General features: G+C 41.5%; 3 protein-coding genes across 4 annotated transcripts in view; 1 reads left to right on the plus strand and 2 right to left on the minus strand.

Annotated features, from left to right (window-relative positions):
• Positions 1–13,690, minus strand: part of LOC131432900 (uncharacterized) — a 669,773-nt gene that overhangs the window by 486,789 nt on the left and 169,294 nt on the right. The gene's annotated exons all lie outside the window — the stretch shown is intronic.
• On the minus strand, positions 4,998–7,550 carry LOC131432902 (calmodulin-like). Its single transcript, XM_058599479.1, has one exon. The coding sequence runs from the start codon at positions 7,535–7,537 to the stop codon at positions 7,082–7,084; it is 456 nt and encodes a 151-aa protein (XP_058455462.1). The 5' UTR covers positions 7,538–7,550; the 3' UTR covers positions 4,998–7,081.
• On the plus strand, positions 8,577–9,605 carry LOC131432903 (uncharacterized protein DDB_G0283697-like; the record flags this gene model as incomplete). The annotated part of the gene is made up of 1 exon (XM_058599480.1): positions 8,577–9,605. A coding segment is annotated over one exon (1,029 nt), but the record flags the coding sequence as incomplete, so codon positions are not given.

The raw sequence follows: 13,690 nt of genomic DNA on the forward strand, positions 1-13,690 counted from the left end.
GCAGCACCTAAACAATTTTTGTGAATGGTGCAATCTCAACCTCTTAACTATAAGTGTGTCCAAATGCTCTGTGATTTCTTTCACACGTAAGAAAAGCCCGATAGTCTGAAACTACTTTATTTCTGGGGAAACACTTGAAAGAGTAACTGTTTTCAAAGATTTGGGTGTGCTTCTTGATTCTCAGCTCTCCTTCAGACATCACTACTCGCATATAATTGCTCAGGCAAATAGAAACTTAGGTTTCATCATGAGGATCGCCAAAGAGTTTACTGATCCATACTGCCTGCGAGCGTTATATTACGCGTTAGTACGGTCTACCCTTGAAACCGCAGTGCACATTTGGTGTCCTTACGCCAGTGTTTGGATCAATAGAATTGAAGCAGTACAATCACGATTCCTGCGATTTGCTCTCAGATCTCTGCCATGGCGTAATCCGTCAGAGCTTCCACCATACATTGAGCGCTGTCGTTTGCTCGACATGGACACACTAGACAAACGACGAAATATACTCAGAGCAGTATTTATAGCGAAATTGCTGAATGGAGAAATTGATGCTCCTGAGATTCTCTCGCAAATATGTATTAATGTCCCTCCAAGAACGCTAAGAGCGCGGAATTTCTTGCGACTCGACTTACGAAGAACGGAATATGGTCAGAACGAACCGATTAGGGCAATGTGCAATGTTTTCAATAGTGTGTACGACCTTTTTGACTTTTGTGTATCTAGTGTTGTTTTCAAGAATAGGCTTAAGAGACTCGGATAGAATATAAGTAGAACTTAATTATTTTTTAGCACTGGACAATGTTTGTATTCGTTAGGCTAATGTTTTTGAATTGTAACTATGTAAACAAATATGTAAAATGTTAAAAAAAATGATGGGTTTTTACGCGAATTTCAAATGGGCTTTTCCCACTCCACCAAAAACTCCATTGAGATCAATCCAGGTCAGATGGAAAGAAATGGATAAATAAATAAATAAATAAATAAATAAATAAATAAATAAATAAATAAATAAATAAATAACTTATCTTCGGTGGGCTTTCCTTGCTCCAGAAATAAAATAAAAAAAAATTAAAAATGCCTTTCTCTTCGATATATTTTCATAACTCAGTCATTTGTTGATGGAATCATATAATTTAACTACCAATCGATTCGGAAAAATTTAACTTAAACTTATGAGGTAACGTCGATTCAGTATTTCAATTGCATACCATTGAAAATGTGGTTTGAATTGACCTATGGTTTCATGAGCCAATCACAGTAGCAGCACATGAATGATGTCATCCTGTCGTTCGATTTGCGAAGCATGAACTATAGCACAAAGGGGAATCTATAAATATTTGCCCGATTACATTACTGCTTTAGTTAACCACTGGCTCTGAGCGAGCATGCCTCGTAGGACGGTGAATGTGTTTGAATAGTGAGTGGTTGAAAGTCACATCCATTCACTCGCTGGATAGTCGCTTTTGTATGTGTGCGGTGTGTTCAATATAGTATACTATCAGGCCAATTTAGAATTATCGGCGATAGTTTTTTTTGCATCGTCGCTATGAAATCTTAAACACACTTTACCCTATGATAGCATGATGAAATTCAATAGCAACCTATGGGACTATGATCTTTTTCATTTCATGAATGACATTATTTATTTAAGGTTTCATTTATGTCTGACGGAGCTGCCTCGCAGTGCAAAAGTCTCTGAAATTTAAATCAATGTATAACATTGATGCTGAGTGGCATTTTTTGCAACTTCTCATGGTAAAGGACCATGTGATGCACTCGGGGGTAATTTAAAGCGAATGGCACGACTTGAAAGCTTGACTAAACTACATGAACACCCAATCACAACTGCAAAACAATTATTTGAATGAGCAGAGCAGAGACGTCGAGATGCATTCACGACCATGTCTTTTTGTTACGTATCACAAGAAGAATATGAACGGTGTGTGACCGAGTAGAATAGTATTTATGATTCCAGGAACACAGAAATACCATTCTTTCGTTCCGATTTCAGAAACCACAATCGTCACAAGACTGTATTCGAATGACGATGCACGTAGTACTCGTACAATTTTCAAAAACTTAAAACCTCAAATATAAATAAGAATTATTCATGTACATGTAATAATTGTAGATATAGCAAGCAAATAAACAATTCATGGAAATATAAAAACTGGTGTTATAATTAAATATCCAAGTATCTTAAAAACAGCTACTTTTAGAAGAAAGGATATCATGAACAAATTTATTGCCTTTAACCTGTAGAATAATATTCTACTGTTTAAATGATTATTTTTCAACGAGAACTTGAAATTTCGAATATATCTGTAAATTGTTTTAGCTATATCTTCTTCATTTTTCAAAAGGCACGGATGGGATAGCCGTCAATCTGTAGGTTTTAATAAGAGCTTTAAAATAAAAATTATCAAAAAAAATCGAAACCCTGATTTTTTTTAACTTAATTTTTTTGGTTCATTTTGAAATTATTGAGAAAAAATTTCAAATTTTTTTTTTCAGTGTATATTTTCTCTACAACTTCTTCCTGGACGCCATTTTTGTACGATGAACGGTTTCCGATTTACAACGATTTGAAAAAGACAATTTATGTGAAATGCAAAAACACATACGCCCTTTTTAAAAATCAGTCGTGAGTCGGATTGACCTCTCAATCGGTTCAAAATTTATGGTTAGTCATACTGAAGCCATGTGCAAAGCATTTCTGCAATTGCTCATCTGCCAATTAGATGAATTTGACAGTAAAGTCTATAATAATGTGAACCTCGTTTCGCCATCGCTTGTGAAAAAATACTCTTGAAATTGAACATTTTCACTAATCGCACTGTAGTCGGAGCCGGAAGTCGGTTCTGGAGTCTTTTCGGAAACTTTTAAAAGAATTCTATGACCTTTCATTTGCTTCTTTGCTTAGTTTGTGAAAATCGATTAGGAAATTTCCGAGAAAATCGTGTTCGGATGTTTTCATTAATTTGTACATATTTCCTTGTAATTCCGGAACCGAAAGTCGGATCCAAATGAAATTCAAGAAACTTATATGAGGCTATAAGACTTTTCATTTGTAACTAAGTTTGTGGAAATCGATTGAGCCATCACTGAGAAACATGTGTGACTATTTTTGTTCTTTATTTAGGTGCATATCACCCTGTAATACCGAAACCGGAAGTTGGATCGGGTTAAAATTTAATTACAGTCTATGGGACCGTGAGACCTTTCATTTGAATCTAAGTTTGTGAAAATCGGTTCAGTAATCTCTGAGCAAATTGAGTGACAACATTTGTCACATACATACATACATTTTGTGATCTCGACGAATTGAGTCGAATGGTATATGAAACTCGACCCTCCGGGCCTCGATTGTAAATTCGAATTTCACAGCGACTGCATAACCTGTCTATATGAGAAAGGCAAAAAACTGTCAAATTTTAAGCATGAGAAATACTATATGAAAAAGTTACTTATTTCCAAAATAACGAAAATTTTTGCAATATACTTTCAACAAAACTTTTTCTAAGAACGCTAAATTTCCAACAAAAAATATGTTCATCAAAATTTTACTGTATGCTACCGGTCTCGAGATATGCCGGTATGAAAATGAAATTTTTATTTTTAGAACGATTTTGGATGATCTTTGAATCTTGTTAACATAGAAGTAAATTTTTTTGAAATAGTTGATAAATTGTCAAACAAAAGCTAATATTCATTCTATGATATGGCTTTTGCCTTTCCCATATAGAAAGGTTATGCAATGACTTGAAAAATCCACCTAACCGGCGAAACAAAAAATTTCTAAACTTGACTCAAAACTACACAAACCGATAGCCATTATCAGTAGGCAGCTAAACAAACCAATTTCGGCTATCCTGGTTCCCACTTTCCGGTTCCGGGAGCACCGGATATTCTCAATCTTAGGGTCAAATAGATCTTAAAGACTGTTCCAAAAAGTATGGACGCAACCAAAAACCGCTGCCATTTCGCAATGGTTCAGAATCTGTCAATTTTTCTGGCTGCGTCCTGTTGTTTACACTCTTCTCTAACCACTTGTGCAGTTGTTTATTCGTTTTCATTAGTTTGTTTCGAAATGCGTGGACTTTCAGTAGAACAACGTCGAAAAATTGTGTACAAATGGTGCACAGAACGCAGACTGTCACTGAGAAAGATAGCAAAAATGGAAGGAGTAAGTGAAAAAGCCGTGCGAAATGCAATCAGGAAGTTCGGTGAGGATAACACCTTTGAGGATAAACCGAAAACGGGTCGAAAAAAGGTCCTGCTAACCCTCAGTTGGATAAACGTATACTGAAGGCGTTCGAGCAAAAGAAGGAGGCTTCAGTTCGGGATGTGCCAAGCAAGTGGGCACTTCAAAGTCAAATGTTCTTCGTGCTAAAGAACGTTTGAATCTTCGAACCTACAAGAAGCAGAAACAACCAAAACTTAGTCCGAAACAAGAAGCATCGATCAGGCCGAGGGTTCGAAAGCTGTACAATACGATTCTTGCTGGAAATTTAAACTGCATAATCATGGACGACGAAACATACGTGACACTCGATTACAAATCCTTGCCGAGACCACAATATTATACGGTGCGAGAAGGGCAAGTGTTAAACCAGTCCGAGACATCGATTGAAGTCGAAAAATTTGGTAAGAAAGCTATGGTCTGGCAAGCAATTTGTAGCTGCGGTAAGATTTCGAAACCCTTCATCACCACTGCTTCAATGAACAGCGTTATATACATCAAGGAATGTTTACAAAAAACGACTTCTACCCATGATTCGAAGCCACAAGGATCCTGTTGTCTTCTGGCTAGATCTTGCTTCTTGCCACTACTCGAAATCAACGGTAGAATGGTATACTACCAAAAATGTCACTTTCGTCCCAAAAGACATGAATCCACCAAATTGCGCACAACTTCGACCAATTGAGGAATTTTGGGCATTAACGAAGGCACATCTTAGGAAACAGCCGAAACCATTCAACAGTTCGAAAAAGATTGGAAAAAAGTGTCAAACCAAGAAGTCTGTACGGAATTTAATGAGGAACGTTCGCAAGAAGGTGCGCCAGCTAGTCTACAATGGCTAAGTAGCAAATGTTGAGAATAATATTCTGTTGTTCTAGTCTAATATTATCAGTATATCGAATAAAATTTGAATATCTAACACTTGTGAATTATTTACAGCGAAATCAAAGTGCGTCCATACTTTCTAGGACAGTCGTTATGTCAATTAAAAAAATGCGAAACTAACCGGGTTACATTTTTCTGTCATAATTTTGAGCGCCTATAACTCATTTGTCATTTGTCGATGGATTTATATAATTTAACTGCCGATCGATACGGAACCATTCAACCTAAACTTATGAGGTAACGTCGTTCAAATATTGCAATAGCATATCATTGATAAATCGGTTTCAGTTGACTTCTATTTTCACGAGCCAATCAGTACGAACTACACGTTAAACTCAATACAAAAATAAAATAGAATTTGATTCAACTTACTTAGTTATCTTCTTTTATTTTCCTGTAACAACACCAAATTTTACATAACTTTTCTACTAACGTTCTGAGTACTACAGAAGTATTTACTTGTAGGTGCATCTTTTTCACGGTGTATTGCTTAAAAAGGCATCTATGAATATATGCACTGATACATATTTTGCCAGTCAGCGCTTGGCTGTGAGCGAGGCAAGTAGTTCGGCTGGTGAGTGGATGACAAAACTGACAGTTGGATAGTCGCTTTTGTTCACTTGAGTATATTGAATACCAATTTCCGGCAACTAACAGGCCGTAGATTTTTCGGACATTCAACGAGAGCACTTCAATATTGTATGCATCAAAATTAGGTAGTGTGCATACTGGAATCTCCATTTATATACGAGCATAACGGTGGCTTGCGAATGGATTCAGTTCAAAGTTGTGTTATGATGATAATCATAGATACTTCAAAAACTTGATGATAAAAATAGAATAATATTAATTATCATGAAATAATTTAAATGTCAATTTTATCATTCGCAACCAATCTAAGCGCTTAAACTAGTGAAAGTTTCTTATTAGTCACTTGAAAAAGTTTTCAGTTCAGTGTATCCCTTATCATCTTTATTTTTGTATTTATTATGGGAACCTTAGAATTGTTTCATGTTTAATGTAATTGTGCTCGATCGTGTCTTGCATACAACCTTTTGTTTTTTTCGTAATAATTAGCCTCACTGGCTTCTTGGGAAACTATTTCTATAATGGTAAGCAAACATTGCATCCTTTCCTGTTTATCACCAAATCGTTGGACTCGGTATAATCAACACCATCGTGCAAATTAATATATAAATATCCCCCGCAGACACGTTCACAGATTTGTTATTTATGGCAGCGGAGCGATTGTATCAGTTAATTAGAATAGATAATCATTATCAGATATATAACCCCTAACCAGTCTGCTGTTATGATCAAATATCTGTTTTGTTTACTTACAGGTTAGTGTAACCGTGTCACAAATCTGAATAGAGGGGCTATTTGGTTTTATGGCTTCAAACGGCTCATAAATCGTAAGTAGTTCGATAGTGAAATATATATCAGCAAAATATTGCGGTTCAGCAATTTACTGTAATGTGCCATAGTCGACAAAACCCGCGCTTGTTTGTCACGAAATGAGTAGGAAACAACTTCTTTGGCGTGGCATTGAAAGCCAGAAAAGTTATAAATATTAATTGTCTTCGTTTTTCCTTCCCATGCAGAGTAAGTTCTAGATTAAACGTGACAATATACAGCCCTCATTCGCTTACTCCCCGCCCACCCAGGAAGGGCAACTTATCGATTCAATTACAGTTTGATATTGTTTTTTTTCCGGAGCACCTTCTCGCTGGCACCGTTTTACTTAAAAACTATACAAATGCCCATAGTTTGCGACAAAACATCACACGATGCTTTCAAGCCATGATTGCGTTTAGCACGCAACCGAAGTTGCAGCAAAAAAAGCAATCTTCGGAAGCAGTTAAAACTTAAAAAAATAATAATTACAAAAGTTACTCAATATCGTCAAGTTGCACAGTTTATTTCCGTTAACGGCCGCCCCCCTTGGTGCTATTTCTGGGTAATCATCTTCACAAACTCTTCGTAGTCGATCTGTCCGTCGCAGTTGGCTTCTTCGTCGCTGAGCTGCTCACCGAACGATTTCAGCGCCGCCCGAAGTTCCTCGGCCGAAATCAACCCGTTCCCGTTGCGATCGAAAATCCGAAATGCCTCCCTCAGTTCGTCCTCACTGTTGAAATCCTGCAACCGGACCGACATCATCGCAACAAAGTCCGCGAACTGAATGCGACCGTCGTAGCCGGCGTTCACCTCCTTCAGCAGTTCTTCCACCTCGGCGTCGGAAACGTTTTTGCCGAGCGAACGCAGCACCGTTCCGAGCTCACCGCTCGTGATGGTCCCGTCCGCGTTGGTGTCAAACAGGGAGAATGCCTCCCGCAGTTCTTCGATCTGCTCGTCGGATAATTTGGTGGCACGGGATTTGCTTGCTTGTTGTTTGGACTTTGACATTTTGACGTTGCGAGCCGAAAATTCGAAAACCGGACTACTGAGTTTTTACTAGTGTGGTGCCACGTGGAATCCCGTTGTTGGAATAATATAATTTCTCTAAATTTTGATAACATTTTAAACTAAATTGGTGACATTGTGCTAAATGTATCATGAGTTAGAGAGCACTGACTGATGCAGCGGTCTGGAAGTTCGAATTGTGTTAAGGACGTAGGCATTTATCCGAAGGGTTGAAAATTGGATGCCACACAAGTTGGAGTTCAAACTAAAATATTGCCGGAGATGCTCTGCTCGAAATGGGATCATCAGCGTTTCGTAGTCGTATTCGAAATATTTCCAAGTGGTCATAATATCAAAGGATCATTCGAATACATGAATACATGACTACTCGGACTACTCGGACTACTCGGACTACTCGGAATACTCGAAATACTCGGAATACTCGGAATACTCGGAATACTCGAAATACTCGGAATACTCGGACTACTCGGACTACTCGGACTACTCGGACTACTCGGACTACTCGGACTACTCGGACTACTCGGACTATTCGGACTACTCGGACTACTCGGACTACTCGGACTACTCGGACTACTCGGACTACTCGGACTACTCGGACTACTCGGACTACTCGGACTACTCGGACTACTCGCACTACTCGCACTACTCGGACTACTCGGACTACTCGGACTACTCGGACTACTCGCACTACTCGGACTACTCGGACTACTCGGACTACTCGGACTACTCGGACTACTCGGACTACTCGGACTACTCGGACTACTCGCACTACTCGGACTACTCGGACTACTCGGACTACTCGGACTACTCGCACTACTCGGACTACTCGGACTACTCGGACTACTCGGACTACTCGGACTACTCGGACTACTCGGACTACTCGGACTACTCGGACTACTCGGACTACTCGGACTACTCGGACTACTCGGACTACTCGGACTACTCGGACTACTCGGACTACTCGGACTACTCGGACTACTCGGACTACTCGGACTACTCGGACTACTCGGACTACTCGGACTACTCGGACTACTCGGACTACTCGGACTACTCGGACTACTCGGACTACTCGGACTACTCGGACTACTCGGACTACTCGGACTACTCGGACTACTCGGACTACTCGGACTACTCGGACTACTCGGACTACTCGGACTACTCGGACTACTCGGACTACTCGGACTACTCGGACTACTCGGACTACTCGGACTACTCGGACTACTCGGACTACTCGGACTACTCGGACTACTCGGACTACTCGGACTACTCGGACTACTCGGACTACTCGGACTACTCGGACTACTCGGACTACTCGGACTACTCGGACTACTCGGACTACTCGGACTACTCGGACTACTCGGACTACTCGGACTACTCGGACTACTCGGACTACTCGGACTACTCGGACTACTCGGACTACTCGGACTACTCGGACTACTCGGACTACTCGGACTACTCGGACTACTCGGACTACTCGGACTACTCGGACTACTCGGACTACTCGGACTACTCGGACTACTCGGACTACTCGGACTACTCGGACTACTCGGACTACTCGGACTACTCGGACTACTCGGACTACTCGGACTACTCGGACTACTCGGACTACTCGGACTACTCGGACTACTCGGACTACTCGGACTACTCGGACTACTCGGACTACTCGGACTACTCGGACTACTCGGACTACTCGGACTACTCGGACTACTCGGACTACTCGGACTACTCGGACTACTCGGACTACTCGGACTACTCGGACTACTCGGACTACTCGGACTACTCGGACTACTCGGACTACTCGGACTACTCGGACTACTCGGACTACTCGGACTACTCGGACTACTCGGACTACTCGGACTACTCGGACTACTCGGACTACTCGGACTACTCGGACTACTCGGACTACTCGGACTACTCGGACTACTCGGACTACTCGGACTACTCGGACTACTCGGACTACTCGGACTACTCGGACTACTCGGACTACTCGGACTACTCGGACTACTCGGACTACTCGGACTACTCGGACTACTCGGACTACTCGGACTACTCGGACTACTCGGACTACTCGGACTACTCGGACTACTCGGACTACTCGGACTACTCGGACTACTCGGACTACTCGGACTACTCGGACTACTCGGACTACTCGGACTACTCGGACTACTCGGACTACTCGGACTACTCGGACTACTCGGACTACTCGGACTACTCGGACTACTCGGACTACTCGGACTACTCGGACTACTCGGACTACTCGGACTACTCGGACTACTCGGACTACTCGGACTACTCGGACTACTCGGACTACTCGGACTACTCGGACTACTCGGACTACTCGGACTACTCGGACTACTCGGACTACTCGGACTACTCGGACTACTCGGACTACTCGGACTACTCGGACTACTCGGACTACTCGGACTACTCGGACTACTCGGACTACTCGGACTACTCGGACTACTCGGACTACTCGGACTACTCGGACTACTCGGACTACTCGGACTACTCGGACTACTCGGACTACTCGGACTACTCGGACTACTCGGACTACTCGGACTACTCGGACTACTCGGACTACTCGGACTACTCGGACTACTCGGACTACTCGGACTACTCGGACTACTCGGACTACTCGGACTACTCGGACTACTCGGACTACTCGGACTACTCGGACTACTCGGACTACTCGGACTACTCGGACTACTCGGACTACTCGGACTACTCGGACTACTCGGACTACTCGGACTACTCGGACTACTCGGACTACTCGGACTACTCGGACTACTCGGACTACTCGGACTACTCGGACTACTCGGACTACTCGGACTACTCGGACTACTCGGACTACTCGGACTACTCGGACTACTCGGACTACTCGGACTACTCGGACTACTCGGACTACTCGGACTACTCGGACTACTCGGACTACTCGGACTACTCGGACTACTCGGACTACTCGGACTACTCGGACTACTCGGACTACTCGGACTACTCGGACTACTCGGACTACTCGGACTACTCGGACTACTCGGACTACTCGGACTACTCGGACTACTCGGACTACTCGGACTACTCGGACTACTCGGACTACTCGGACTACTCGGACTACTCGGACTACTCGGACTACTCGGACTACTCGGACTACTCGGACTACTCGGACTACTCGGACTACTCGGACTACTCGGACTACTCGGACTACTCGGACTACTCGGACTACTCGGACTACTCGGACTACTCGGACTACTCGGACTACTCGGACTACTCGGACTACTCGGACTACTCGGACTACTCGGACTACTCGGACTACTCGGACTACTCGGACTACTCGGACTACTCGGACTACTCGGACTACTCGGACTACTCGGACTACTCGGACTACTCGGACTACTCGGACTACTCGGACTACTCGGACTACTCGGACTACTCGGACTACTCGGACTACTCGGACTACTCGGACTACTCGGACTACTCGGACTACTCGGACTACTCGGACTACTCGGACTACTCGGACTACTCGGACTACTCGGACTACTCGGACTACTCGGACTACTCGGACTACTCGGACTACTCGGACTACTCGGACTACTCGGACTACTCGGACTACTCGGACTACTCGGACTACTCGGACTACTCGGACTACTCGGACTACTCGGACTACTCGGACTACTCGGACTACTCGGACTACTCGGACTACTCGGACTACTCGGACTACTCGGACTACTCGGACTACTCGGACTACTCGGACTACTCGGACTACTCGGACTACTCGGACTACTCGGACTACTCGGACTACTCGGACTACTCGGACTACTCGGACTACTCGGACTACTCGGACTACTCGGACTACTCGGACTACTCGGACTACTCGGACTACTCGGACTACTCGGACTACTCGGACTACTCGGACTACTCGGACTACTCGGACTACTCGGACTACTCGGACTACTCGGACTACTCGGACTACTCGGACTACTCGGACTACTCGGACTACTCGGACTACTCGGACTACTCGGACTACTCGGACTACTCGGACTACTCGGACTACTCGGACTACTCGGACTACTCGGACTACTCGGACTACTCGGACTACTCGGACTATTCGGACTACTCGGACTACTCGGACTACTCGGACTACTCGGACTACTCGGACTACTCGGACTACTCGGACTCAGTGCGGTAAAATTTCATTTTCAATCGAATAATATAAGATGAAAATGAAATTTATGGCCGCTGACCGTCAGCATATCCTTAATAATTCATTTGACTTTTGCTGCCATTTTCAAGTGAAGCTCCCGGAATTAATCGTCAGTTGAATAATCGCACCTAGTCATTTGAAGTTTTGCTTGCTCAGTTTCGAGTGCCAAGTAGTGCAGCTCCTCCATTGTCTTCGCTCTTGGTAGTAAGCAGGTTAGAACGAATAGAATTATAAATGGAGTAAAGTATTAAAAATGAAAACTGAAGGAGGAAACAATTAATTTATGTGTATTCTGTGATTGATATTTCAGCTATCTGGTTTGTCTTTCATCTATTATCTTGAACCAATTCGAATGTTTACATGAACCTCATTTGAAGGCCGCTCTCACACTATTGAAAGAGATATTTTGTTACTTTAAGAGATCAACTGACAGTAGTTAAACTGAGCCTCGATTGAAGAGAAACGAGTGATGAACTGAATGCTGCCCGTTCGGACGTCAGCAAACATTGTGTGTGTCAGAGAGTGAAGTTTACTGCATTAGAGAGATCGTCAATGTGTTCCACATTCAGTTTCAATTGAATTTAATGAAGTTTTACTGCACTGCTCGGACTACTCGGACTACTCGGACTACTCGGACTACTCGGACTACTCGGACTACTCGGACTACTCGGACTACTCGGACTACTCGGACTACTCGGACTACTCGGACTACTCGGACTACTCGGACTACTCGGACTACTCGGACTACTCGGACTACTCGGACTACTCGGACTACTCGGACTACTCGGACTATTCGGACTACTCGGACTACTCGGACTACTCGGAATACTCGGAATACTCGGAATACTCGGAATACACAAAATATTCCAATTCCAAAATATCCTGAAAATACTGAAATTACTGAAAATACTGAAAATACTGAAAATACTGAAAATACTGAAAATACTGAAAATACTGAAAATACTGAAAATACTGAAAATACTGAAAATACTGAAAATACTGAAAATACTGAAAATACTGAAAATACTGAAAATACTGAAAATACTGAAAATACTGAAAATACTGAAAATACTGAAAATTCTGAAAATACTGAAAATACTGAAAATACTGAAAATACTGAAAATACTGAAAATACTGAAAATACTGAAAATACTGAAAATACTGAAAATACTGAAAATACTGAAAATACTGAAAATACTGAAAATACTGAAAATACTGAAAATACTGAAAATACTGAAAATACTGAAAATACTGAAAATACTGAAAATACTGAAAATACTGAAAATACTGAAAATACTGAAAATACTGAAAATACTGAAAATACTGAAAATACTGAAAATACTGAAAATACTGAAAATACTGAAAATACTGAAAATACTGAAAATACTGAAAATACTGAAAATACTGAAAATACTGAAAATACTGAAAATACTGAAAACACTGGAAATACTGAAAATACTGAAAATACTGAAAATACTGAAAATACTGAAAATACTGAAAATACTGAAAATACTGAAAATACTGAAAATACTGAAAATACTGAAAATACTGAAAATACTGAAAATACTGAAAATACTGAAAATACTGAAAATACTGAAAATACTGAAAATACTGAAAATACTGAAAATACTGAAAATACTGAAAATACTGAAAATACTGAAAATACTGAAAATACTGAAAATACTGAAAATACTGAAAATACTGAAAATACTGAAAATACTGAAAATACTGAAAATACTGAAAATACTGAAAATACTGAAAATACTGAAAATACTGAAAATACTGAAAATACTGAAAATACTGAAAATACTGAAAATACTGAAAATACTGAAAATACTGAAAATACTGAAAATACTGAAAATACTGAAAATACTGAAAATACTGAAAATACTGAAAATACTGAAAATACTGAAAATACTGAAAATACTGAAATTACT

The sequence above is a fragment of the Malaya genurostris genome, chromosome 2 (genome assembly GCF_030247185.1).
Source record: "Malaya genurostris strain Urasoe2022 chromosome 2, Malgen_1.1, whole genome shotgun sequence".
NCBI classification, from domain to species: Eukaryota; Metazoa; Arthropoda; class Insecta; order Diptera; family Culicidae; genus Malaya; species Malaya genurostris.